Consider the following 23,660-nt stretch of genomic DNA (forward strand, 5'->3'; position numbering starts at 1 on the left):
ATGCACTAGGGAGCTTGGTGGACAGTGGATGGATGCTTCTGGATGGCTGGCACTATAGGGAGCTCAAGCGCGGGAATGTGCGCACGCGCATATAGATCGCGAAGCGCGCGAATGGTGCGTGCATGGCGTGCGTTGCACAGGAAAGCTGCGCCTCATATAGGGATAGCTGCGGGTAGCGCACGGAGTGACACTACAAGTTCGTGCTATGTACTCCTTAGTGAAAACTTGTCATATCAGACCATGAGACACACAAGTCTCTACACCGACCTTTAGCATACAATGACACTTCAAGTTAAAAGTTCCTGAAGAGAAGATGATGGTTGAATTCCTCACCACCCAAGTGGTTGTCACTCATGGTAGCTTTGACCTGGTAGAGCATTTGTGAATGAAACAATTAAATAGGCGGTTGTCCTTACCACCAGCGAGGATGGGGAATAGTCTTCTCCCAGGAGAGGGTGTGATGCTTGTACATTTACAGTGGAAGTGGAGGTGGCGGTATGACTTGGAAGCTCATGGTGGAGCTACAATACAAGTTTATCTTCACAGATCAAAGGGATCAAGTCCATGATAGAAATCTACGCTGAACGATGAAACTAAAAAGTGAAGGTCAGAGGAAAGGAGCTTGATGCACCAGAAAAGTGAGACATGAGATGGATGAGACCCCCACAAAAGACATGAAGGAAAATCAGTAGAAGTAGATAGAAAGAAATATGCATGCACTTAGCTAAGAGTCTCAATGTAAAAATCAAAGCACAACACACCAGATAGAGATTGACTATGGGGCACCCCTGAGGAAGATTTAAACCCTACTGGTGCAGCAATGGGTGAGCAACCAGGGTGATCCTCCAGACATGCAGTCTAGGAGTGATTGATCAATGACACGAAGTCAATTGATCAGGATGTGAATGGCACAAAGCCAATTCAAAAGAATATGGGGCTGGGACATCCAGGGCGATGGAACATTGTTCAGGGCGGTGGGATTAATGGATAAGGGGTGGTGGAATAATGATGGAGGATGACTGAGGTGATAGATGAGGGAGATTGAGTAATGGGCATGATTTGGGACTTTCCCACAATTGAGCTCGCTGCTCACATTCAGTCAGAACTTGATTTGGGATTTTCCCACTCGGTGACATTGCTCTTCAGTTCTTGTTCACTACTGCGACAAATCCTCTCTCTTCACTCATCCCCATCTCTCTGTTGTCCCGTCTCTCCTATTGGCCCATCTCTCCTTTTGTCCTCCCCCAGGATCCCTCAACTCCCAGTCTATCTCTATCTGAACTGGCTTCGTGCCATTCACATTCTGATTAGTTGACTTCACGTCACTAGTCAATCACTCCTAGACTATGTGTCTGGAGGATCGCCCTGGCTGCTCACCTGTTGTTGCACCAATAGGGTTGAAGATCTTCCCCGGGAGTGCATTACATTTGATACCTATCTGGTGCATTGCTGTTCCTTGAGCTTCACATCGAGCGTTGACCTGCACCAAACTGGTTCGGTGCATGGATGACTAATACTCTCCTATGAGCCCTATGCCCTATGAAATCATTTTTTTCTGTGACCCGAAGTCAGACTGAGGCTAAGGGAATATTTTTTTTTGCTTTTTTTCATTTTACGAGATTATACGCAAGTGGACTGAATATTTTTGTACATTTAATTTTGTGATGAGTTTTGCTTAGTCAGCCATGAGGATGACTCAGAAAGATTCTCACACATATCAGGTGACTATGAAAAATATGTTTGCATAAGGTTACCCTGTGGGAAAGCTTACAAATCCTTAAATACACTGTAGAGACTCATGCCTCTCATGGCATGATATGGCAGTTTCCACTAGGGAGTACATAGCACAAACTTGCAGCACCACTCTGTGTGCTATCCACAGCTATTCCTATATGAGGCGCAGCTTTCCCGCGCAACGCATGCCATGCGCGCACTCTTCCCACACTTCACGATGTATATGCGCGCGTGTTCCCGCACTTGAGCGCCCCATAGTGCCAGCCATCCAGAAGCATCCATCCACTGTCCACCAAGCCCTCTAGTGCGTATATTTCCATTTCTCTTATTAGCATATCATTCCACCTTTATTTTTATCATGGATTCTCACTCATATATATCTTTACATACCTACTCGGTAGCGCTTCGGCTCTGCATGACAGTGCTTAGGCGCCCTATATAAGCACCAGCAGTACATACTATTACTAACTTACCTTTTCACCCAACTTTACTTATATACTTAATACCTAGAAAGTCGCAGTAGAAATCTATTCATTAGCACATTGCATCTCACATCTCTTATCTTGCTTTATATCATCACTTAAGCTTAGTCTCTCATTTCCGCATACACGCGCGCACCGCCTTCGTGCCTTGCACGCACCTGCGCTTCGCTTCAGCGCGTACCTCTAGATCTTTGCTCCACTTGCTTCCCCTTTAGGGTCGAACGCACTTGTCTCCTCAAGTAACGCAGACTAGGCAACGCGCGACCTTACAACTATTTACAGATACAGTCAGGAGCATCATTTGTTCCTCTCAGTATTGTTGTTTCTACAACACATCTTATGTCATTATGCTACAAATCAATTCATCAGCCACAGATTGCATAAACATATGTACACAATATGTAATCACTTTCTCACTCTTTGTCTAGCTGAGTCATCAAGGGACACCTGACCCATGGGCTATACACAGCTCTTGCTGACTCATCATTATACCAACGAGAGTTATGAATATTTACTTTTTGACTCAAAAATATCGTGTGACTTGGTACTATCACAGTAAAGTTACAACTTTAAGTATGAGAAACTAGTAGTATAGCCACCAATTTGTCTATATAAGGAGCTGTTTCTTGCCCAATAAAAATGCCCAAAAAAAAGTGCCACTTTTACCCTCTCAGAATAAAATTGTGAGTGAAGTGTGAATCAGCATTCAGCAAGTGCAGTTCAAGGTTGGAGCTCACTGTGCTCAACAACCAGCGCAACATATCCGAGCTCACTGTGTTGAACATCTAGCACATACCTTGAGCTCACTGTGTCTGACGACTAGCAAGACTAGTTTTCTTTTTTTTGTGTTTTTGTGTTTTTGTATTCTTTGTCTCTGTTTCTTTTTGTTTTCTGTCTATCTCTCTGTGTCTGTGTCTGTGTCTGTGTCTGTGTCTCTCTGAGATTGTTTCTGAGATTTTTTTTCTCTCTATCTCTCTGGAAACATGTCTGAGATTCGTGACTGTGAAACTAACATCTCTGTTTCTCTGTTTCACTCTCTCTGTCTCTCAAGTTTGAGTGTGGTGTGTTGGTGACTGTGTGTGCTGACCATCTCTTTTGATCGCTGTCTCTGTGTGTCGTGATCGTTGTTGCTAACAGTCTCTGTGAACGTGACTGTGTTGGTGTTTCTGTTGTAGCAGTCTGATTGTGTTGTTGTTCCTTCCTATCAACTTTCTCTCAAGTATCAAAGTTTCAGTCTCATTCTTGCTAGAAGTTTGGTGTTGTCTCTTTTGTCCACTGAAGACTTAGGATAGTCTTGTGGGGAGACTTCAGGTGTTGGCAGTGAATCACTGACCTCAGACATCTGCGTGTTATACTGGGCCAAAGTAGTCATTTGCGAGTTAGGCTTTAGCTATTGAAAAGGGGACTTGGTATTGAAGTCCAAGGCCGCCCGTTCCTGAGTCTGTTTGAATACTCATTGTGAGTTCCTTGGCAGCAGGTTCAATATTAGGCTAAGAGTGCTACGGTAGCTCTGACTAGGTCTAACAGTAGTCTCACCTGTTTTGTTCTTGAGGGGGATTATCATTGTAACTCCACACAACTTGCTGCACTAAGTTTGTGTACAAATCATTGTTGCTGTGTGAAGTGTTAGGAGGAGTGTCTGTTTGTATTGTATCATCTCTATACTGTTAGAGTGACTGTGTCTCTTGATATTTTTGCTGTTGTTGTTGTTGTTGTTGTTGTTGTTGTTGTTGTTGTTGTTGTTGTTGTTGTTGTTGTTGTTGTTGTTGTTGTTGTTGTTGTTGAATTGCTGACCAATCGGGTTCTGTTTCTGTTATCATTGTGCTTCATATCCATACTGTTGGATTGACTGTTGACTGTTGATTGTTGACTGCTGACTGTTGTGCAGAGCTATACATTGCTGACTGTACCTTAGGAGCAAAGACAAGCCACCCATGAACGACCACGTTATCAGTCATTGGTATTTGTCTGAATCACTGACCATGGAGATATTTGGTTTTATAGGTGTTTATCTATAGATCATCTATCTAAGAAGACAGCGTCTCACTGGTGAATGTACATACTTGTCTTTCTTTCACTTTCACTGATTTCCTCCCACATTGCTATCGTGGTTTCATTGCTCTCTTCATGATCAGCAGCTTGAACTCCCACAATTATACTTTGCAATCCGACACAAGGTATGTCCAACCTTTTGCTTTTGTTACTCACTTATGATTTCTGATCCACATCATGCCCAACACTTTGACATTGTTCAAAGCAAATTGCACCCTTGCAGACAGTATGTATGTCTCCATCTATGCCTTGCATGTGCTGATACTAAATTTTATGATAGGTTGGTTACAAGCTTTCGACGCTCACGCTGTTGCTGTGCAGGGTAACTTGATCATCACGACACCCAACATGCATTTTGTCCCAGAACTTCACCATTTTGAGTCAGAAGTCTTACAAGCCCATGCAGACGGTCACTTCAGTGTCATCAACTGCTTTCAGTGGCCTCAGGCCTACGACGATGCTTTTTGCCATGCTGTTTGCATTCCTCGAAAGGAGGCATTTCCATTCCCTCACCCACTACATTGAGCTTGGTTTACCCCTGCCCAGGATGACCTCAAGCCCATCCCTGGGAATTCATTTCCTGTGGGCATACTGGCTTCGGATAAGGTCGACAGATTATAATCTCTCTTCAAACTGGCGGAACAATGACTCTGTAATTACAGAAAGGCCCAGCCGGACAGAGGCCACACTATATACAGCCGTCTCTTGTCCCTCCGACTATGCCGTTGCACGCTTGAAGTCACACCCCCTCACTTTTCATGATCTTCTCATTTTCATTACCAACGCTCAGCACCTCTTTCTCGACATATACTCTTATATTGACTGGATGCTCATAGCTCATCCTCTCACTACTTTGGGCCTTCGTCATGATGTTCACGGTGAATGGATGGGTGGTTTCATTCAGAGTAGCAACATCTGCGAGAAGTTGTTCTGCACTGGTGTCCCTGTTTGGTATGTTCATGCAAGTTCATACATTCCACAAAACATGAAGGTCATTGAGCCTGTTTTACTTACACGTCCGGATCACATCATCATTTCCATGTATGCAGAGGGCAGGAAAGTTCCCCCATTCGAAGTTATATACCATGGTCCCAATGGTTGTGATCGTCATGTGCACATTCGCTGCCTATATGCAGGCACAACATACCTGGACCCTGAGGTAGCCACCCCTCAACCATTATCCAGCTCGAATCATGGTCCTAAATCATCTACTCTTGGCAAGGTGCCTTCTCAACAGAAGGGTAAGCAAAAGCACCAGCCATGTAAGTACCTTTTCTTTTTGTGTATGCTGAATGCTCACAATTTCAGACTCGGTTGAAGCTCGCCCTGCATGTCCTATCCAGCCAGGCGAATCCAGGGATAAGTGGAAAGACCCTGACATGCCTTATCTTCCACCACCAAACCTGCATTGGGAGGGTGCCATGAAAATTGTCACTAGGGAACAGTCTCGCATTCACACACCCTACATTATTTATCGGGGGTATAGATTCCCCAAGCCTGCTCTTCTTATCGGCCCCAAACTACCTGAATGTCTGCAGGTGTATCTTGCCAATTGGCTTGCATCTTGTGCGCCGTGGATAGGCCAAGTTGATCATGATTCTCCATGCACTTATCCCACTCCTCAACTCTGGCGCGACTTTCTTGGTAGTGTGCCTTCCGCCCAGCCGCAATCTCTTAAGGAGAAAGATCCTGACAGAAAAGGTCTTATGGCTACCGAGAAGCGGAAGCAAGTAATGTGGGACTTGTTTGGTGACAATTTATTAGAAACTCAGGGCGATATATTTTCCCCAGAAGGAGTTGTTGAATATTGGGGTGAACAAATCCCAGTCACCACCCTCGCTAATCCTCCCACACTTCTGGCCCAGAAGGTCACATGGGAGCTATTTGAACTTGGCTTTCGATATGAGTTGAGGGATCTTGATCAGTTACTTGGCACAGGGAGAATGGAAAAATGATCCTATTGGTCATGAGCAACTTCTCCATGACATCTTCCCAGGTGAAGCTGGTCTAGTGACGTAGTCAGAGCCATTTCCATCAGAACATTATGGGTTGTGGGACAACACTCTCATGGGCTGTCTTCCTTACCTCAAGAATTTTCGATGACTGCTTTGCAATTGGGATGGTGTGCCGCCTCTTCTTATGACATCACTGACTTTCGATAACTTCACAGATACAAAGTGCTGGGAAGTCAGGTGTGTGGCAATGACATTTTATGTCCAGATATTTTTTGATCATTTCTGCAGGCCTCCCATCATCCCCCACTCACTTCACATGCAATCATAATTTCACAATTTTACTACTGTTGTCCTTGCATATTATCTGCTTTCCAGTCCCATTACATTAGAATCAAATTGATACTGCTGTGTTCTTGCTAGTTGAATTCGCATGACATGGTGAGTGTCATAGCCTCCAGTCTATTTCTTGTTCTTGTGTAGGACCCTCCATTATTCAGCTTTGTATGGTTACCATCAGCTGACTTTAATGTTACTCCAGCGTCACGATCTATTTTCTTCTCTTTAGTTCTATGAGATCTGGCTTCATGAGATTAATATATGTATTGCTGTGCACATAATTCGGACATTGAGCCATAGAAGTAGCGATGGTGACACAGTGAAGGAATGGTATGCTCATGCATCTTTGACTTCTTCATATACCCATTCTATGACATAGGCTCACCCTTTCTTCTGGAACAATGGATGTCTGCTCTGCTTCCTCAGTGTCATTCAATGGCAAAGCATATGGGGATCCGAAAGTAACACATTTGCAGTCCAGCTCCAAAAACTTTACTGCAGTATATCCAGACTTAGATCAGACTCAATCTGCTTTCGAGATCTACAAGTTGGCCTGATTGTTGAACACTATTGAATGATCCGTTGAAGGTACAACAATTCAGAGGGTGAGTCTGAACAATGTGTTGGGTCTTGCAGAACCTAGCTGCTATTCGACCCTAAAGGGTTTCTGGACCAGGCTCAAGGCTCAGAGGAGAGGAAATATCATAGAAACTTGGTCAGCCCTCAGACTCATACTGGTAACTGGTGAAAAGATTGCTTGCTTCTGTCAGCTACAAAAGTGCCAACAAAAGGTAAGGTAAAAACAGTCTCTACAAGCCCAGTCAGAAATGAATCCCTACACCGTATTTGATATAGTCTTGGATGAACTGAACTGATTCAAATGCCTAAGCTACGTGAATTTTCAGCCCAATGTAACTGTTTTGATTTTTCCCTAGTGATCCTACTTCGTTCCATAATGTTCACCACCACCGATCACCACAATTGAACTCCCCCAGACTGCGCGTCCATGGGCTGAGTTGCTCCAGTTGACTTCATGTCACTGTTTCCTACCTTGCTGACTTCGAGTCTTAAGGTATTACACAATGGCAGTCCACTGTCCGAAACTTCGATGTCATAAAGCAACTACCTATGATTCATCATCTCCATCGATGCATCAACCTACTACCAGCATTTGCAAACCAGGGATGGTCGATATGTGGAAACATCCTCGTGAGACTACAAAGCTCAGCCTCTACCTTCCTGGCCCACCTCCCATCTTGGTTATTCCAGGACAACAACGTCTAGCACAACACTAGCTACCTCATTCATTATCCATATGTGGAATGGAACCAGAACACAGGGATGATGGAGCTGTCTTTCCCTTCAGCGACACCTTACATTTGTCTAACGACCCTTGTCCCCATCATCTCACCAGCTCACAGAAAAGAGCCAATCAGTGGTGCAGATGGTCTGACAATCTCATTCTGCACATGATAGTGCCCTATCTATCGTACATCCAGGAGACTTTATTGCTACGCCATGTGAACGTACCAGAGATATGACATCGGAATGATGGGGAGTGCAGAACTGGCTGCAGAACTTGTAGTGTCAAAGTTACATGCATATTTTTTGATGGTATGCTGTCATCTTTTTCTCTTCCAACATTGATTAGATGTATGTTACAGCTTTCGAGGAAATCACCATCATCACCTGCCCTTGTTCGCCCGCCCCACTTCAGCTTCTTTGTGGTGGCCTTTTTCCATGTGCACCTGTGGCACCCACCCTGGCAGTAGACTTATGAGTTCTTGAGTTTGTTCGCCTTCTCTTTCTTTGTCAATATCCCAACCAAACAGCTTGGTGTGATGTACTGGAGACCTTTTTTGATGGGATGAAATACAAATTGATGTTGAAAGTCAGTATGTCCCTTCTCGTAGTTACATATCCATGCTTAACCTTCCTTCAGAACAACTTGTGCCATTGCTTCAGCAATGCATTTCACTGGTACTGGGTCTTGACTGTATTGGCTCAGGACCACATCTCTAAACTCATTGTTGGTGCTCAGAAAGATAGTGCTCAGATGGACCAACCTAGTGATTATCTCTGCTTGTGATGCCCACTTTGTTTTGGAGGGGACAATTGGCAAAACAGACCGAGAGATTTTTTTCCTATGTGCGTTATTTATTTTCTATGATTCTACTACATCAGCTAATCACTTTTAGGCCAGATACTATTGTTTGTATTGACACATGCTTTACACAAAAATGTTCTGCAAATCCTCAGTGGGGCTACTGGTAGTGATCCTCCCAACCCAACACCATCCTTCTTTCTACCAATGGGCGATGTGAAAGCAATGGAAGATTTTGTTGAAAGGTGTCACAGAGAAAGATGTCAAGCAAGGACCTTGAGGTCGGAGCCAGATAAAGATGGCTATGAGGATGGCATGCGCATACCAGTATCAGTTCTGAATGGATGTGGTGACTCCTTCATTGCTGCAGATAAAAGTGGGAGAAGGCAAGTACTCGTTTCTTTACCGATACTGGCCTCATGGCACTGATTTGTAGACATGACCATGTCCTATGGATGGTGAACCTGACGTCCATGGGAGAAAAGCAACATTACGCACTTGCTCTCTTGGACCGGTTGTTCAAACACATCCCTGCTTGGATGACCATCAGGCTTTTATACGACATCGCATGCCAGCTTGAATGGAGCTGTCGCAAGTGGAAATTCATGGATGACTCTATCCTATCTCACATCACATTTGCTGTTGCTGTATTCCATGCTTATGGTCACCAGTGGCCATGTCAAGTCATCTACCACCCCAGGAAGCAAGAAGGATTTGGCTTGTCTGATGGTGAAGGATGTGAAGGATTATGGAGTTTCCTCAAGCCTCTCATCCCTTCCTTGTGTGTTTCAGGGGTACGTGTACTCTATTCCAGTCATTTTATGAATCTCACTCTCCTGGTGAAGTCTAATCAACGACTTTTTGTCCTCAATACACAGATTCATCACTTAGACTCAAAATCATTGCAAGGATTTGGACACTGGCTCCATCAGCATTGGATCCACTGTCAAACAAAGAAAAATGATGCACTGGACCTTTTACACAACTTGCAGTTGGATGAGGATATGCTCTGTCTAGAATGGAAGGCCCAGGTTGATCACCAGACACGACCCACACCATGTATGTATATGATAACTAAGTATGCCTATTGTTAAACTAAATGTCATGTAGGACAATCTAGAAACAAGGCAGCGGAGGTAATCACTACCATCCTAGCGCTGGAGAAAACACTAGAAGTTCAGGAAACCTCCATACATGAACTTGAGATGCAGCTCCATGGTGACCACGTCCCTAACATTGGGGAAGTCAATCTGCAGCTTGTAGATGCTCGATCCCAGCATAGGAAAACTGCTGACACTCTCCGCCGTCAACAAGCTGCACTTGGAATGGACGACAAGGATCAACCTGGAGAGGATGAAGAAGGACACATATCTTACAGTTCGCTTGAATGCTCGCACAATACAAACTTGCATTCACAATCACCTTTGTCAATGAAAGTTTGAATTGGAGAGACTTGAGAGGTCTTACAGAGCAACAGTCAATAGTGTGTTGATATTTTGACCGCACTGACACATATCTCACAATTTTACAGCTGAACATAAGCTTCATGCAAATACCCAGCACTTGATCAAACACCAAGAGCCTGGCATCCTCAAATTAGTTTCTACATACAATGGTCTGTGTTCTCAACTACAATCTCTTATATGACAGCGGCGAGCACCTCCTTCTGCTGTTCCCCCTCATATCATCCAGCATGATGGCATCTTCCAGCTTGACGTCAATGACGACATCTGGCAAGACATTGGGCTTGATGACGACACTTTGAACCCCCCAGCATGGCTATTGGATGACATGGTTAGGAATGGTATCCGGCTGCAACTGGAAGTCAATCAGTGCAATGAGGAGGAAGCTCGACTGATGGGGGAGAGGGCTGTAATTCAAGAATGGATGTTGGCGGAGTGGGACAGTATACAAGCTGCCTTAGATGAAGCAGGTGCGTCGGCATGTAATATGTTATGAATAATATTTAACGACTTCGTAGTGGCCGATGCAGTGATGTCTTTCCACCTTAAGTCTCATGCAGATGACCTTGTTGACATTTGTGTTGTTTGGAAGAAAAAAGTTCAGTCTAATCTGTGCACATGGCCATTGAGTGCGAGTTGGGGACCCTCTGACAAAGCTTTACATCAAGCTGCTTATAATCAAGTGCAATCATCATTTCATGACAACAACAACAACAATCAGAGTATGGAAGGAGATGGAGAGGGTGATTGCAAGAGTGAGCTGGAGTACGGTGAGATTGAAGATGAGAAACTAATAGATGCTATTGAAGAGATCGCATTAGCAGATGAGTGTAGGTATGGTCAGGATATGGAGTTCATGGACAATTTCAATGACATTGACAATGATTTCATGCCTTCTTCCCCTATTATGTTGTTACACAAGCGGCGCCGCATGTAGATATTGTCTTATCTTTTCAATAATATATTCTTGATGCCTGCAGCATTTAATACTACTGAATCTGTTGTTCTCTTGCAACTATTTTCATTCTCTTATTTACATCTGTTCTAAATCATGTTTAATATAAATGTATGAATGTATGGAGTATTGTAAAGAACCAATGGCAACACTGATTTCATTAACTTTTGTGATCCTCCCTATTCAATATATTATCTATATGTGGTCTGGCCCACAAACTCCTGTGGTCCTCCCTATTCAATTTATTATCTATATGTGGTCTTCCCTATCGGTATATATGGTCCACCCCACAAACTCCTGTGGTCCTCTCTATTCCATCTAATATCTATATATGGTCTTCTCTATCGGTATATATGGTCCAGCTCAGAAACTCCTGCGGTTCTCCCTATTCAATCTATCATCTATATATGGTCTTCCCTATCAGTATATATGGTCCGGCCTAGAAACTCCTACAGTCCTCCCTATTCAATCTATTATCTATATGTGGTCTTCCCTATCAGTATATTTGGTCTGGCCCACAAACTTCTGTGGTCCTCCTTATCAGTATATATGGTCCATCCCACAAACTCTCACAGCCCTTCCTATTCATTCTATCATGTATTTGTGGTCTTGAAATAGGTTAGATTAGATAAGGACAAACTCTACTAATAACATGCTAGCAACAACCAATTAATATAATAAAATATCTATAAGGACTGTATATTCTTTATGCCCCAACCACAACTCCACAACTATATACAAATGATGCTATCACATGACTAAGAATGTGTGTACTTTTTCTTTTTCCTTCAGTGATATTATGAGCATGTCCTTATATTCTCATGTTGTACATATTCACTATCATTATTAGAGTCAGGATCCTCCTTCCCATTAGATGTACAAGATGAGAGAAAACACTGTGAGCTGGCATAATTATTTCCCACGGTCCAGTGTACAGGTGCCTAGACAATTTCAACCAACAAAATCATCTTTTGACTAAAGTGGGTGTCAGGATAGACAGAAAATTACTTCAAAGTATGGACCCCAGACACTCTTACATGATAGGGAAAATCCATTAGATATATGGTCCAAGCAACTTTATGGTACTTTCCATAACATGTTCCCAATGGTATTTGATTTACATATAGTATGTACTCTTTTGGTCCACAAAAATAATAGGGAAAAACCAGAGAACACTGGAGAGACCAGCAGAAATATACCTTTTAGGTATAAACCTCTAGAGGCCACAATCAACCTAAGAGGTATCTGAAATGGGGTGACCAAAGTGTCACCAGTTACCAGTATGAGTCTGAGAGCTCAGCAAGTTTCTATCATATTTTCTTTTCTCTGAGCCTTGAGCCTTGTCCAGAAACCTTTTAGGATCAAATAGCAGCTAGGTTCTGCAAGACCCAACATTGTTCAGACTCACCATCTGAATTGTTGTACCTTTAGTGATCTACGAGCTGCGCTACTTCAATGGAGAGATTTTAAGATGGTTAAAGAAGATCTCAATGGCGACATTTTATTTGGCCCGCAGCTTATTATGTCAAACAAAACTCTCAACCGCATTATTGACCTTGCTCACTATGCAAAGCTAACCTCCCACGCATCATTGCTAGAGCAAACTGGCTAGTGCTATTTCCTAGACTATGGCCCACACATCATCGAGCTTATCAAGTCATTCTTTCCTCCTCCTCCTCCTCCTCCTCCTCCTCCTCCTCCTCCACCACCACCACCGCTGTTAGTGCATCCACCAATTCCTGTGCCATTGGCAGTCCTTGGATCCTCAATAATGATAAACCAGCCTCACCCTGCAGCTGGTAGCAGTGCTAAGCAGCGAGCAGCGTGGAAATGCAGAGCATGTGGGAGTAATCTTCACATAGGTATGTGCTCTTGACACTACTTGCCAACCTTAATTGACACACCAATAGCTTCAAATAGACTCTGTCTGAAGTACATCCTGAAACCAAAATCATCTCGCACAAAGAACACGAACGCAGAGAATGAGCCAGCAGCAGGACCTAGTACTGTAAGGTCAGTCAATAAAATCATCTGCATCTAGTTCAAACGTCCCTGCATCTTCTTCGCTGACTACCTTTTGCTCTTGTATTAGTGCCATACCCATAGCAATTTGATCTGGGATTGAATGTAGTACACTTTGGCCTTCCTTCTTGGTATGTGGGTTCTTTTGTTTGATTCATGCTGCCAATTTCTGAATTGTCTTCGTCATGTCAGGTGCAGCATGTCGGATTGTGCAGTGCTGAAGAATGTGTTTTTCATTGTTACGTGGCAGTTTTAGTATACTTCAATGAGAGGTGATTCTTTGATGATGTGATCCAGTATGCCATTTGGACCACCACCATGAAATATGACCTGTCAATCATTACTTTTAGTTTCTTGACATTGACCATTACGTTCACTAACCTTTGTATACAAATTGTTGTGCTCAACAACCCAGTCAACTGCACAAAAAGCAAATGGCTTGCCGGTTGGGTTATATAGTAAGTTCATCCACACTATATTACTGTGTCAAATATATTGATAACATCTATTTTCAGCAAGACAGAATTCCTCACCTCAAAGCCACTGGATAATTGAGTTGAAGGTTCATCAGGAACCTTAACATCTGTGATGCATATTTATGCTTTCCGGTAGCTTTGAACATATGAATCCAAGGGAGAAATGATGCTTCGACATGACCGATATCTCCAGTGTTCATGGCTTGACAAAGGTCAATGTACAAGAGTTCGTCACAATTATGCAGTGTTTGGTTCTCGAAACACTTGTCTCATTGTAGCAGTGGCTTTTCCTGCGCTGCATCCAGATCTTGGGTCATCGCAATGAACTTTTTCATGATGACACAGGACATATTGATTATATCTTCCCAAACTGGCTTTGATGTGGCGAATCTTTCTAACGTTGACCATTCAGTATTTTGGCTCTCTGCTTCAAGATGCTGGCAGTCGAGTATTGATGCCCAGATGTCATGGTGAACAACATCGTGGACACGTCGAAATCCAGGTTTACTGACCATTTTTCCTGTTTCATCAGGTTGAAGGATCCCAATGTGTTGATAGAGGCTATTCTCATCCTTGCACCCTTCCTTTGGATGAATGTACGTGCGCCACAATGCATCCACACATGCCATCTTGTAGTGAAAGAGTCCCAGGAGGAACACAATGTACTGGAGATGATTTTTCGGTGTGTGCTCAATTTTTCGGCTGTTCCACACACTGTCGACCCACTCCTTTGTTAATAGGTCTCCATGAACCAGAATTACATGTTCTGTCATGTCAACATCATGTTCTGCATCAAAGTTGACCTTGCTTTTGTCCCCAATACCTCCCTGGTGAAACAAGTTGTCCAAGACTTCAATGTTTCCATCTGTGGTAGACTGCTTGATATTCATTGAGCAGCAGTGTATCTGATTGGTCTTGTGTATAGGTATCCTCTGGATGGTTTCAGGCTTGTCAAGTTTGTCTGCAAAGTGCTTGAAGTTTTGATTGTGTTGGACAAGGATGGCGCAAATATGCCATGCAAAAGCCTCCTCTCGTCCACTCAGCTGTGTTGGATTTGTTTGCAGATTGTAGGTGTTCTTTTTGTGAAGCATTAAAAAGCTTCTGCTTTCATTCATCAGCGGGAATAATGACGGTGATGGATTCTTTGAATCAGAGGCCCACAACTTTGCCGAGCTCCACAATGCCTCCTCGTTACTTTCATCAACACTATACAGTGGAATCACAGTGGCAGATGTTGCACTGACAAAGGAGGAGTGGTTTTTGAGTGTTGGCTGGGCAACATTGAAGGCAATATCAAAATTGTTGTATGCAAATGCTGCATGGAGTGTGTAGACTTCCCTTTTGATGTCATGGCTGATCTCCTTCGAAATAGATGTCACCATGTTATATATGGTGGACAGGCTGACAGACAGCCCTGTGTGTGCCATGACCTCAATGACCTTCTCAGGGATACCTGTTGACTTCATGAAAAAGCCCATCCAGCCCTGTAAGCAGTTGCATCTTTCGTTCGTGTTTTGCAGGCATATGCTGATTATCACTACTGTTTTCTGGTTACAGTTAGTGGCCGCACTTAGGTACCGGAGATCGAAACTTCGCTTATGATGTGTTGTAGTGCTACATTCCTTTCACCTGCATGACACTGCCATTTCCTTGGTCGTTTGTCAAACACCCCATCATCCTCTTCACCCCCATCATTATTGTCTTCAAAATATGGCTCATCTCCACCCAATTTGCCCAAGTCCATCTCATTCTGTGAAGGTGTATCTTCATGTGCTGGAATGTGGCCAGCAGGGTGCAGCATTTTCGATGGCGGTATTCTCTGCTGTCGAGTAAAGCTGAGACAAGGTTCCAAATATTTGGAGCAACTCCTTGCATTGTTATGGCAAGCTGACTCATAAAAGTCGTTTCCAGCTGCTCCACAGTTGCGGAGGTGGCCTTGAAGTGGAGGCCATGGTGCTTGAGTGATAGCTCAGCAACCTCCTTACATAGCTCTCTGCGTAGTGTTCCTGCTGTCCAGGAAAAAACCGATGTATGTGAGTCCTCATTATTGTATAACTGCACACAAATGTGAGCTGTGTTCATTGTCAGCGAGTCTTGGCTGGCAGCATGAGTTGTATGTCTGCTGTCCAATATTGCACTGATGAATCCCGCTGCCGACAGGTTGTTTTGCTGCAGGCACCGCAGGACATTTGTCAGTCGAAGTTCGAGGCTCATTCTTGGGTGGTGGACAGTGGAGTGGTACTGTATTCATTTTGTACTCCTTACCTCATGTTTTGCATGATTCTACTCCCATTCTTGTGCATTCATCGTGCTCTACTGGTTATTTAGAAATATAATTATATAATATAAATATTACCTTGTCACACCTGCCATTGTACTAATAAGCTTCCTGGTGTACCTGACAGCTTGATCCATCATTCGGAAGGAATGCAAACAGTGGCAAACTTGATGCCACAACAAGTTGTCCCAGTCAGCTAGGTGTGTAGAGTCCAAAAGTTGTGGTGTTTGAATTAAGGTGCGGGGTTTAAAAAATGTATTGTATTCAGAATGTACTAACACAAGACTCTACACACTGCTGATGGTTTGGAGTCTGGGAGTGAGCTTTTTAATGCAAAGCACTGTATTACTTGACAATTGGTTCGAACCTATTCAAACCAGGTTCGAGAATTCTGCAAGTCCTCAAACCATGGACTGGACTGACAGTTCAGTTCTCCCTATTTCCTGAACTTTGGACCGGACTTCGGTCAGGTTCAAAACAGTTCAGGTTCAGGACCAGACCTGGCCATCACTACAGCCACAACTTCAAGCTTGCGATGATATTACAGCTGTTTTCATATTGATAGACCAGAATTTCGAAAATTCATTCAGCCACTTTTGTTTGTTGTTGGAGTGACACCAAACAGAGGCACTCCATACTAGCTGCTTTTGTAAGTATCTAACCTGACTTGGACTTGTGGGGTAGTGGCACCACACGCGCACTGTGTTACTGATCTGCATCGTGCAACCAGCTTCACATGGTGATGGCTATCACCAACTGTAACCTTCATCATCAAGCAGTAAAGTCCTCACCGTGCAAGGCAATACAATGTTGTCAAAGGTTAGTGAGTCGGCTCATCATCAAATGAAGCTCCACTTAGTTTCTACAACCCTGGCATTTTAGTGAGACCGCTGTAGAAACAACAATACTGTGAGGAACAAATGATGCTCCTGACTGTATCTAAAAAGTTGTAAGGTCGCACTTTGCCTAGTCTGCGTTACTTGACAAGACAAGTGCGTTTGACCCTAAAGGGGAAGCGAGTGCAGCGAAGATCTAGAGGTACGCGCTGAAGCAAGGCGCAGGAACATGCGCGCGTATTAGCGCGAAGCGCAGGAAAGTGTGCGCGCGCGTGCGGAAATGAGAAAGAGTAAGCTTAAGTGAGGATATGATGTAAGACAAGAGAAGAGATGTGAAGTATAGACAATTAGATTTCAACTATGTTCTACTAAGTAGTAAGTGGGTAGTTACTTATGAGTTAGTGCCAAAGTGAAGTTCAGTGGTGAAAAAGTTGGTTGGAAAGTGTGTAGTACTATGTACTGCTGGCGCTTATATAGCGCGCCTAAGCGCTGTAATGCGGAGCCAAAGCACTACCGAGTAGGTATGTAAAGATATATATGAGTGAGAATCCATGATAAAAATAAAGATGGAACAATATGCAAATGAGAGAAATAGAAATATACGCACTAGAGGGCTTGGTGGACAGTGGATGGATGCTTCTGGATGGCTGGCACTATAGGGCGCTCAAGCGCGGGAACGTGCGCTGTCTTGTTACTTAAGGGTCTTATATCAAAATTGTGTATAATGACAACACAATTATACACGGTGAAGACTTCTTGCCAGTCCTTAAGTCCACGGTCTCCGACTTTTCTACTTCATGGGAGGTAACATGGTGAGTTCTTGGGAGGATTTAGTTTGTTGTCCTCTTCTTGTGTAGTCTTATACGAAGTTGTTGTGGAATGTTCTGTGTTCTGGATAAATTCGTTAGGTTTGTTTCAGCCTAGTAGGTCATGTTTCAACCTATGAAAGTCTGTTTCAACTTTGTCGTCCTTAGATGTGTCTCACTTTCCGTTGAAAGGGAGAGTCTTATGAATACACGTAAAGCTTAGAATGAGAGCTGTTCAATGGTTATATAGTCAACCCCTGTAAGGTAGTATATAACCTAGAGTAGAATAACGATAATGAAAGTTATATAGTCGACCCCTGTAAGGTAGTATATAACTTTAGAATAGATAATGATATCTTAGATTACCTCAAGGCACTTATATTGGCCTGCACTTTAAGTCTTAGTGGTCTCACACAGTTTGAGATAAGAGTCAAGTGGGAGGATTGTATTTCATGGGTGAAAATGGGGTCCTTTTATACCTTTTGGGAACCCCCTTACTAAGCATGATTAATCAGATGGATTGGTAAGAATGTGGCTTACAAACCAGGTGATGAATCAGCTTATTACTAAGTACATTACAAATACAGTGTAATCTTACAAAGAAATTACAAACCATGACAAACCATGACTAAACATGTTGAGTCATGTTAAATGTTGTTACAAAGCATGGCCAATCATGACTAAACATGTTGAGTCAGCTTAAATAATGTTACAAACCAGAATATTTCCCAGTCACATGATGTGATGACAAATAAAAGCTGGTGGCTGAAAGAAGCCAAATAAAAATAAACAGTCAGAAATAAATAGAGATACAAAACTTGGTGGCTGAAAGAAGCCAAATAAAAATAAACAATGAGAAATAAACAGAAGGTCACATGCTTGATACAAATACAAGGTAAAATAAGCCTGTAAAGTGAGAAATAAAAAACAAGACAATGAAATAAAGGAAAAATAGAGAGGTAACTTAGTGACAAAGGGCTAGACAGTCTCTCATATCTTCCTTATCACTCTCTATATATATCTGACATGGTATGAATCACATACCATGCATGACAGCGCGCGCGTATACATCGTGAAGCATGGGAAGAGTGCGCGCATGGCGCGCATTGCGCGGGAAAGCTGCACCTCATAGTGGAATACCTGCGAATAGCACACAGAGTGATGCTGCAAGTTTGTGCTATGTACTCCTAGTGTAAAGCGCCATATCACACCATGAGAGGCATGAGTCTCTACACTGCACTCTTTGTCTTTGTCAAAAACAATGGTGTTTTGGACCATACAACAATGATGATTCATCTGTGCACTACTGCACTATAGTATATAATCCTGTTAGCATTTTGGAAGGGGTGAGTCACATCGTTCAACCCTAACATGTCTAACGTGAGTCCCAGTTCTCCAAGCCAGAGTCCTTCTTGCCTTATTAATGCAGACCAACATGAAATCCTTGAACATCATTATCCTCATGCTGGCTACTGGTTCAACATGCTTCCAACTCATCCTTTCATCCATGGACCTCCAAGTCAGCCTTTGCAGACTCAATTCCAAGGTTCTGTCAGCATGCCTCCTCAGTATTTACTTCAAGGGACACTACATAATCCTGATGGTGTGGTCTGTCCAGATCCAGCCACTGCGCTGTCAACTCAACAGCCATGTCACCACAGCACAAATACAGTGATTTGTAAGTACATCCACTGTATTGTGACACAACTAGACAATATCTAATATCATGTGTGGATAGCTGTTGCCAACATTGATATCTCCATACCATTAAATACTGGAGTTGTAGGTGGACGTATCAGCCATGTCCAGATCCGCCTTCCTGTTGATATTCTGTTTGAAGACTTTTTTTCACATATTTGTGCCAAAATGGACCTGGACCCAGCAGGTGCTGAACTTGGCTACAAGTTTCACAACAATCAAGTCCAAGATGCCCCTCATCAGCTCTCCAATGAACAACAGCTTTGGGAGGCATTTGAGCAGGGCTGTGACCTCATCAAATGAGCTTGAAGTCGGTGAGTAGTTCTTGAAATACATGACCTGGTAAGAGAATATTCTAGTGTTTGAGTATTGCCCAACAACTAACTCACTATTAGAAGCCAACTCATCAGGTAGCATCTGCCACCCGTGCTCGTCGTGATGAAGCTGTCAATGACAGTCAAGACCCTCCAACTTCCATGAGCTTTGCCTCCAAGCTGCAAGAGCTCAAGAATACACTGGAAGCATGAAAGACTTTTCCAGCATGAAAAATCTTGAAAAAATCCTAAAAAAGGTTTAAATAAATTTCATGATTCTGTTGCCTGCAAAATGCTGGTCAAAATTTGAACTTTCTATCTACTTTTTCGTGATGCAAAAGGTTGATCTTAGTTAAATCTTAAGTCACTGTTCATCCACAATATTGTCTCAACACGTAGTTTAACCATTTGAATAATTTTTCTCTGGTACAAACCTAGACAAAACTTTGACTTTGTGGTGTGATAGTGAATAAACTTTTGAATAACTTTTGTCAACATTTGTTCGACCATAAAAGTTGATGTTTTTATCACCCTTTTTTTAATGTTTTTGTTACCTAGATATCTTGGATGAATTTTTTATAATGCATCAGATAATATTCAATGTAGTAATCAAGCTTAGATCAACATTTTGTCTCTCACTTTTGTTTACCTTTGTTCAAGATTCAAGCAGACTTCTTATGCCGTTATTATTTTATATCAAAAACAATGCAATGCATTAACTTTGTTACAGTTAGATATATTAATCTTACAGTGAATCAAAAGTTTGTTGGGATTTAGAATGCTTTCAGGAGAGAATTTTGTGTTGTAACATCAGTTAAAGCTTATTAGTATTTTAAGTGTGGTCAGGAGAAGGATTTAAAATGATGTCACTAATCTATAACAAATGAGATGTTCCGATATGGGTGTCTCATCTGCACTGCGCAAGTTTGCTTGTATTTTCTTGTCTCATCCACTTTGCTGGTGTACCAGTGAACATGGGAGACTGTGAGGTACGGTATCTGAATATTTGATGGACAACATTATCATCACCTGTGTCCTCTAAAAGAAATCTGAACTGTTTGACTGTTTCTGTCCTGCATGATGCTGCCCAGCACATTGAATGTAAGTGGTCAGAGGCACAACTGAAGGTCAAAGTGTTAATGCCATTTTGTGACATTTTGAGGTCCTGTGGACAGAGCTTACAAGTTTGTCACCTGAGGAGCTCACACAGTGTTTCATAATGCAGGAGGCGAGCGGCTGCTCAACATCCTCAGTACGACATCAGGAAATAACATTTGACTACAGGTGGCTATATAGTCACTGTAGTCCCATGTGTCAAGTCCCTTCTACATGTAGCTATATAGCCACATTGCTCAATATATAGCGCTATGAGAGTCACTGGTAGCTACAGGCTGCAATAACTAACACTAGTAGGACCTCATAGTTATGAGGCAAAAAAAATATCAACAGTGCTCACATCACATGATTATATTTCATATATCACACACACATTATAATGTACAATTGGTAGGAATTGAACCCAACACCTTGGGTGATTATAAGTGCCTCATTTTACAACTAGGCTACAAGACTACTTGTATATTCCTACAATAATAGAAATATATACCAATGCACTACAACAATATTGCGAAAACTCCATTAAGTCAATTATCACACGGTTTAATGAGTCAGCAATGCTTCAAAATGGTGGCACATTAGAGCACCTTCCTTTTGATTGCAACAAGTCTCTTGCTCGACACACCAACTCCACCGCAATGCTACTGTCATCCATGTCAATGAAATTGTATGACCATGTCACCTAATACCGAAGAATATGAGGTGGCGAGTGATTTTTATTTTAATGAGTTCATTGACAGTGAGATGTTTGGTGTGTCTGTTATAAGCATAAGTAGTTTGTAGTAGACTGTTAACAGGTTAATATCACACAAGCACTGTAGCTGCCTGGAGTGACATGTAGCAAATATTTCTCCATCACACACAACAATAATACAACAATAGTGTCCTAATTCTGGGAATACAATGTACATATCACCATACTTCTAGTCATGCTTATAGTAAGCGAGCCAGAAGCGAGCCAACTCAGCATCAAACCTCCATGAATCAATTAAGTGAATTAAGTCACAATAGTTCAAAGTGTCAACGTACCATGTCTGCTTTGCTGTCTCTGCTATATTAGTGTCTTGCAGTGACATGCGACGCAAGAGACACTGTTCCAGCATAAATTGATACAAATCCAGGTGCAGCAGGGCATTGGTAGTTGTGTAGTTATATCGAAAAATTGCTGATTGGATTGGCTCATAGACAGTGGCCATCTCTTCGTCACGTTCCAATAGTGACCAGCTGTTACATATGACTGGGTCAAATTGAAAAAGGGTTGAAGAGGAGCTCATCTGAGGTCGCAAATCAATTCCTTGAATGTCCAATGACATCTTCCAGGTATATCGATCACCAACAGTACGGGTCACATGAGGATAGAAGGAGGCTGACAAGGATGTGTCCCCAAGAGGTAGGGCAGAAAGCCATTGGAAGCCCCGTTGACCATACTTTATTGCAACACTAACATCATGTAGTGGCCTTGCCCGCCAAACCTGAAGAGTGCTCCGGTCTTCAAAGGTAGCTATTGGATACAAGGAATAAGCTGCATCAAATGCTATGAAGTTCATGACACATGCTGCAGACACTCAGAAAACAGTAATCTAATGAAGACTGGCCATGGACTCACTGGAATGAAAATTGATGATGGTGTCAAATGGGCTCATAGTGCATTCTATCACCTGAATCTTCTGGTGGCCACCATCTGAGCCATGTTTCTCAAGTGATAATACTGATTTGACTCCTTTGATTTGATAGTCCTGGCGTATTCGAGTGTTGTCCCATTTATCAGAAACAATCTTCCGGTAATCTTGGGGTTGCCTGGAATGCGGTTTGAACTCGTAGCCTTCCTTTTCCACAATATAGTCCATAACCTCTCTTGCATGTCCTGGATGGACATACATGTCCATGTCAGCTTCATCATAGACTGTCCTATCCAGAAACTGCAGTGCATTTGAGCCTGCAATAAGTGTACCAGTACGTGCCTGTAAACTACGAAAGAGGAGCGGTTGGCTGATGAAGCCAGAAAGATGTCGGTTAATGTTGAAAGCGCGCCTAGAGTAGTCTTTGGATGCAGCATATGCAGCATGACAGCTGTGCCCAAGGCGCACAAGCTCGCGAGGTGAGATGTAAGAGAAGATGTTGTCGTAAACTGGAGCACGACAGAACACTTCGACTATCACGCATTCATCCGCAAACTGAGGTTGATGACCGGCGAGTGATTCGGACATGGAGGTTCCAGAAGTTGAGAAAAAAAGACTCGACTGACCGGGTAACTAGTATTAATATATAGCATGTATTGATGGCATTGATTGCACGGATGATATTTAGTGACCTGTGAGTTTGAACAAAGACATCAAAGGTCTATGCTAACGACATCGGAAGTCGACAAAGCCGGCTAACTCGAAAGAGATACAGCTCATTCACTATCTATTTAAACATAAAGAACCTTTAGCGTGCCACTTGTTTGTACAGCTCATTCATGCATCTATGTATTTAAACATAAAGAACCTTTGACTACAAGCTTGAAACGCTGATGTCAGGACGAATGACGATACGATCATAGTGAACCTTTGACCTACAAGCTTGAAACGCTGTCAGGACGGATGACGATACGACCACTAGCGAGTTCGACCCCAGACCTCTCATCCAACACATTTACAGTATTCTCGTCCTGACATCCATCAAGTCCCGAACAGAAGTCACATCTTTGACTTGCGCAATGATAACACGATCTGGCGCGACCCTTTTGTATTCTCCGCCGCGCTGCGGCACTAGTAAAAATGCGCCAAAAGGCTGCTCAAGACAAACAAGTAACACAAGTAACCATAATGCTCGCGATTCTGGATCATCCACCACAAGAGAATGGCTAGGTGAATCATTCGACGGAGAAGAAGGTGGCGTCCAATAACTCCCTTCGTTCTCCATATCGTCTTGCAGATCCCAGGAGACTCGATATGAAGTCAAGCAGACGGACTTGACAACCTGCTAATCACTACCAACGAGCCAGATTGTTCAGTTTTCGTGGACAAGGCCCAATCAGCGAACCTTGGTGCC

The 23,660-nt window shown here is 42.9% G+C and overlaps 6 protein-coding genes across 6 annotated transcripts; 3 read left to right on the forward strand and 3 right to left on the reverse strand.

The window, feature by feature from the left end:
* Nucleotides 1-4,445: 4,445 nt before the first annotated feature.
* F5891DRAFT_1189554 (uncharacterized protein) lies at nucleotides 4,446-6,223 on the forward strand (the record flags this gene model as incomplete). The annotated part of the gene is made up of 4 exons (XM_041367186.1): nucleotides 4,446-4,494; nucleotides 4,549-4,648; nucleotides 4,707-5,530; nucleotides 5,577-6,223. 4 exons carry the CDS (start codon nucleotides 4,446-4,448, stop codon nucleotides 6,221-6,223), a joined length of 1,620 nt encoding a protein of 539 aa, XP_041225320.1.
* Nucleotides 6,224-9,082: 2,859 nt separating this feature from the next.
* On the forward strand, nucleotides 9,083-11,063 carry F5891DRAFT_980971 (uncharacterized protein; the record flags this gene model as incomplete). The annotated part of the gene is made up of 6 exons (XM_041377063.1): nucleotides 9,083-9,457; nucleotides 9,542-9,726; nucleotides 9,784-10,040; nucleotides 10,195-10,262; nucleotides 10,314-10,596; nucleotides 10,645-11,063. The coding sequence occupies 6 exons, from the start codon at nucleotides 9,083-9,085 to the stop codon at nucleotides 11,061-11,063; spliced, it is 1,587 nt and encodes a 528-aa protein (XP_041225321.1).
* A 2,373-nt stretch (nucleotides 11,064-13,436) lies between these two features.
* On the reverse strand, nucleotides 13,437-13,848 carry F5891DRAFT_953352 (uncharacterized protein; the record flags this gene model as incomplete). Its single annotated transcript, XM_041375176.1, has 2 exons — nucleotides 13,437-13,584; nucleotides 13,637-13,848. Coding segments are annotated over 2 exons (360 nt in total), but the record flags the coding sequence as incomplete, so codon positions are not given.
* Nucleotides 13,849-15,793, reverse strand: F5891DRAFT_953413 (uncharacterized protein; the record flags this gene model as incomplete). The annotated part of the gene is made up of 3 exons (XM_041375181.1): nucleotides 13,849-15,126; nucleotides 15,171-15,280; nucleotides 15,565-15,793. 3 exons carry the CDS (start codon nucleotides 15,791-15,793, stop codon nucleotides 13,849-13,851), a joined length of 1,617 nt encoding a protein of 538 aa, XP_041225323.1.
* Nucleotides 15,794-18,870: 3,077 nt separating this feature from the next.
* On the forward strand, nucleotides 18,871-19,500 carry F5891DRAFT_980974 (uncharacterized protein; the record flags this gene model as incomplete). The annotated part of the gene is made up of 4 exons (XM_041377064.1): nucleotides 18,871-18,879; nucleotides 18,929-19,107; nucleotides 19,161-19,177; nucleotides 19,238-19,500. The coding sequence occupies 4 exons, from the start codon at nucleotides 18,871-18,873 to the stop codon at nucleotides 19,498-19,500; spliced, it is 468 nt and encodes a 155-aa protein (XP_041225324.1).
* Nucleotides 19,501-20,380: 880 nt separating this feature from the next.
* F5891DRAFT_1128900 (uncharacterized protein) lies at nucleotides 20,381-22,834 on the reverse strand (the record flags this gene model as incomplete). Its single annotated transcript, XM_041364331.1, has 4 exons — nucleotides 20,381-20,509; nucleotides 21,001-21,037; nucleotides 21,741-22,182; nucleotides 22,234-22,834. The coding sequence occupies 4 exons, from the start codon at nucleotides 22,832-22,834 to the stop codon at nucleotides 20,381-20,383; spliced, it is 1,209 nt and encodes a 402-aa protein (XP_041225325.1).
* Between the last annotated feature and the right edge of the window lie 826 nt (nucleotides 22,835-23,660).

Source organism: Suillus fuscotomentosus (assembly GCF_016647785.1).
Source record: "Suillus fuscotomentosus strain FC203 chromosome Unknown F5891scaffold_31, whole genome shotgun sequence".
In the NCBI taxonomy this organism is placed as follows: domain Eukaryota; kingdom Fungi; phylum Basidiomycota; class Agaricomycetes; order Boletales; family Suillaceae; genus Suillus; species Suillus fuscotomentosus.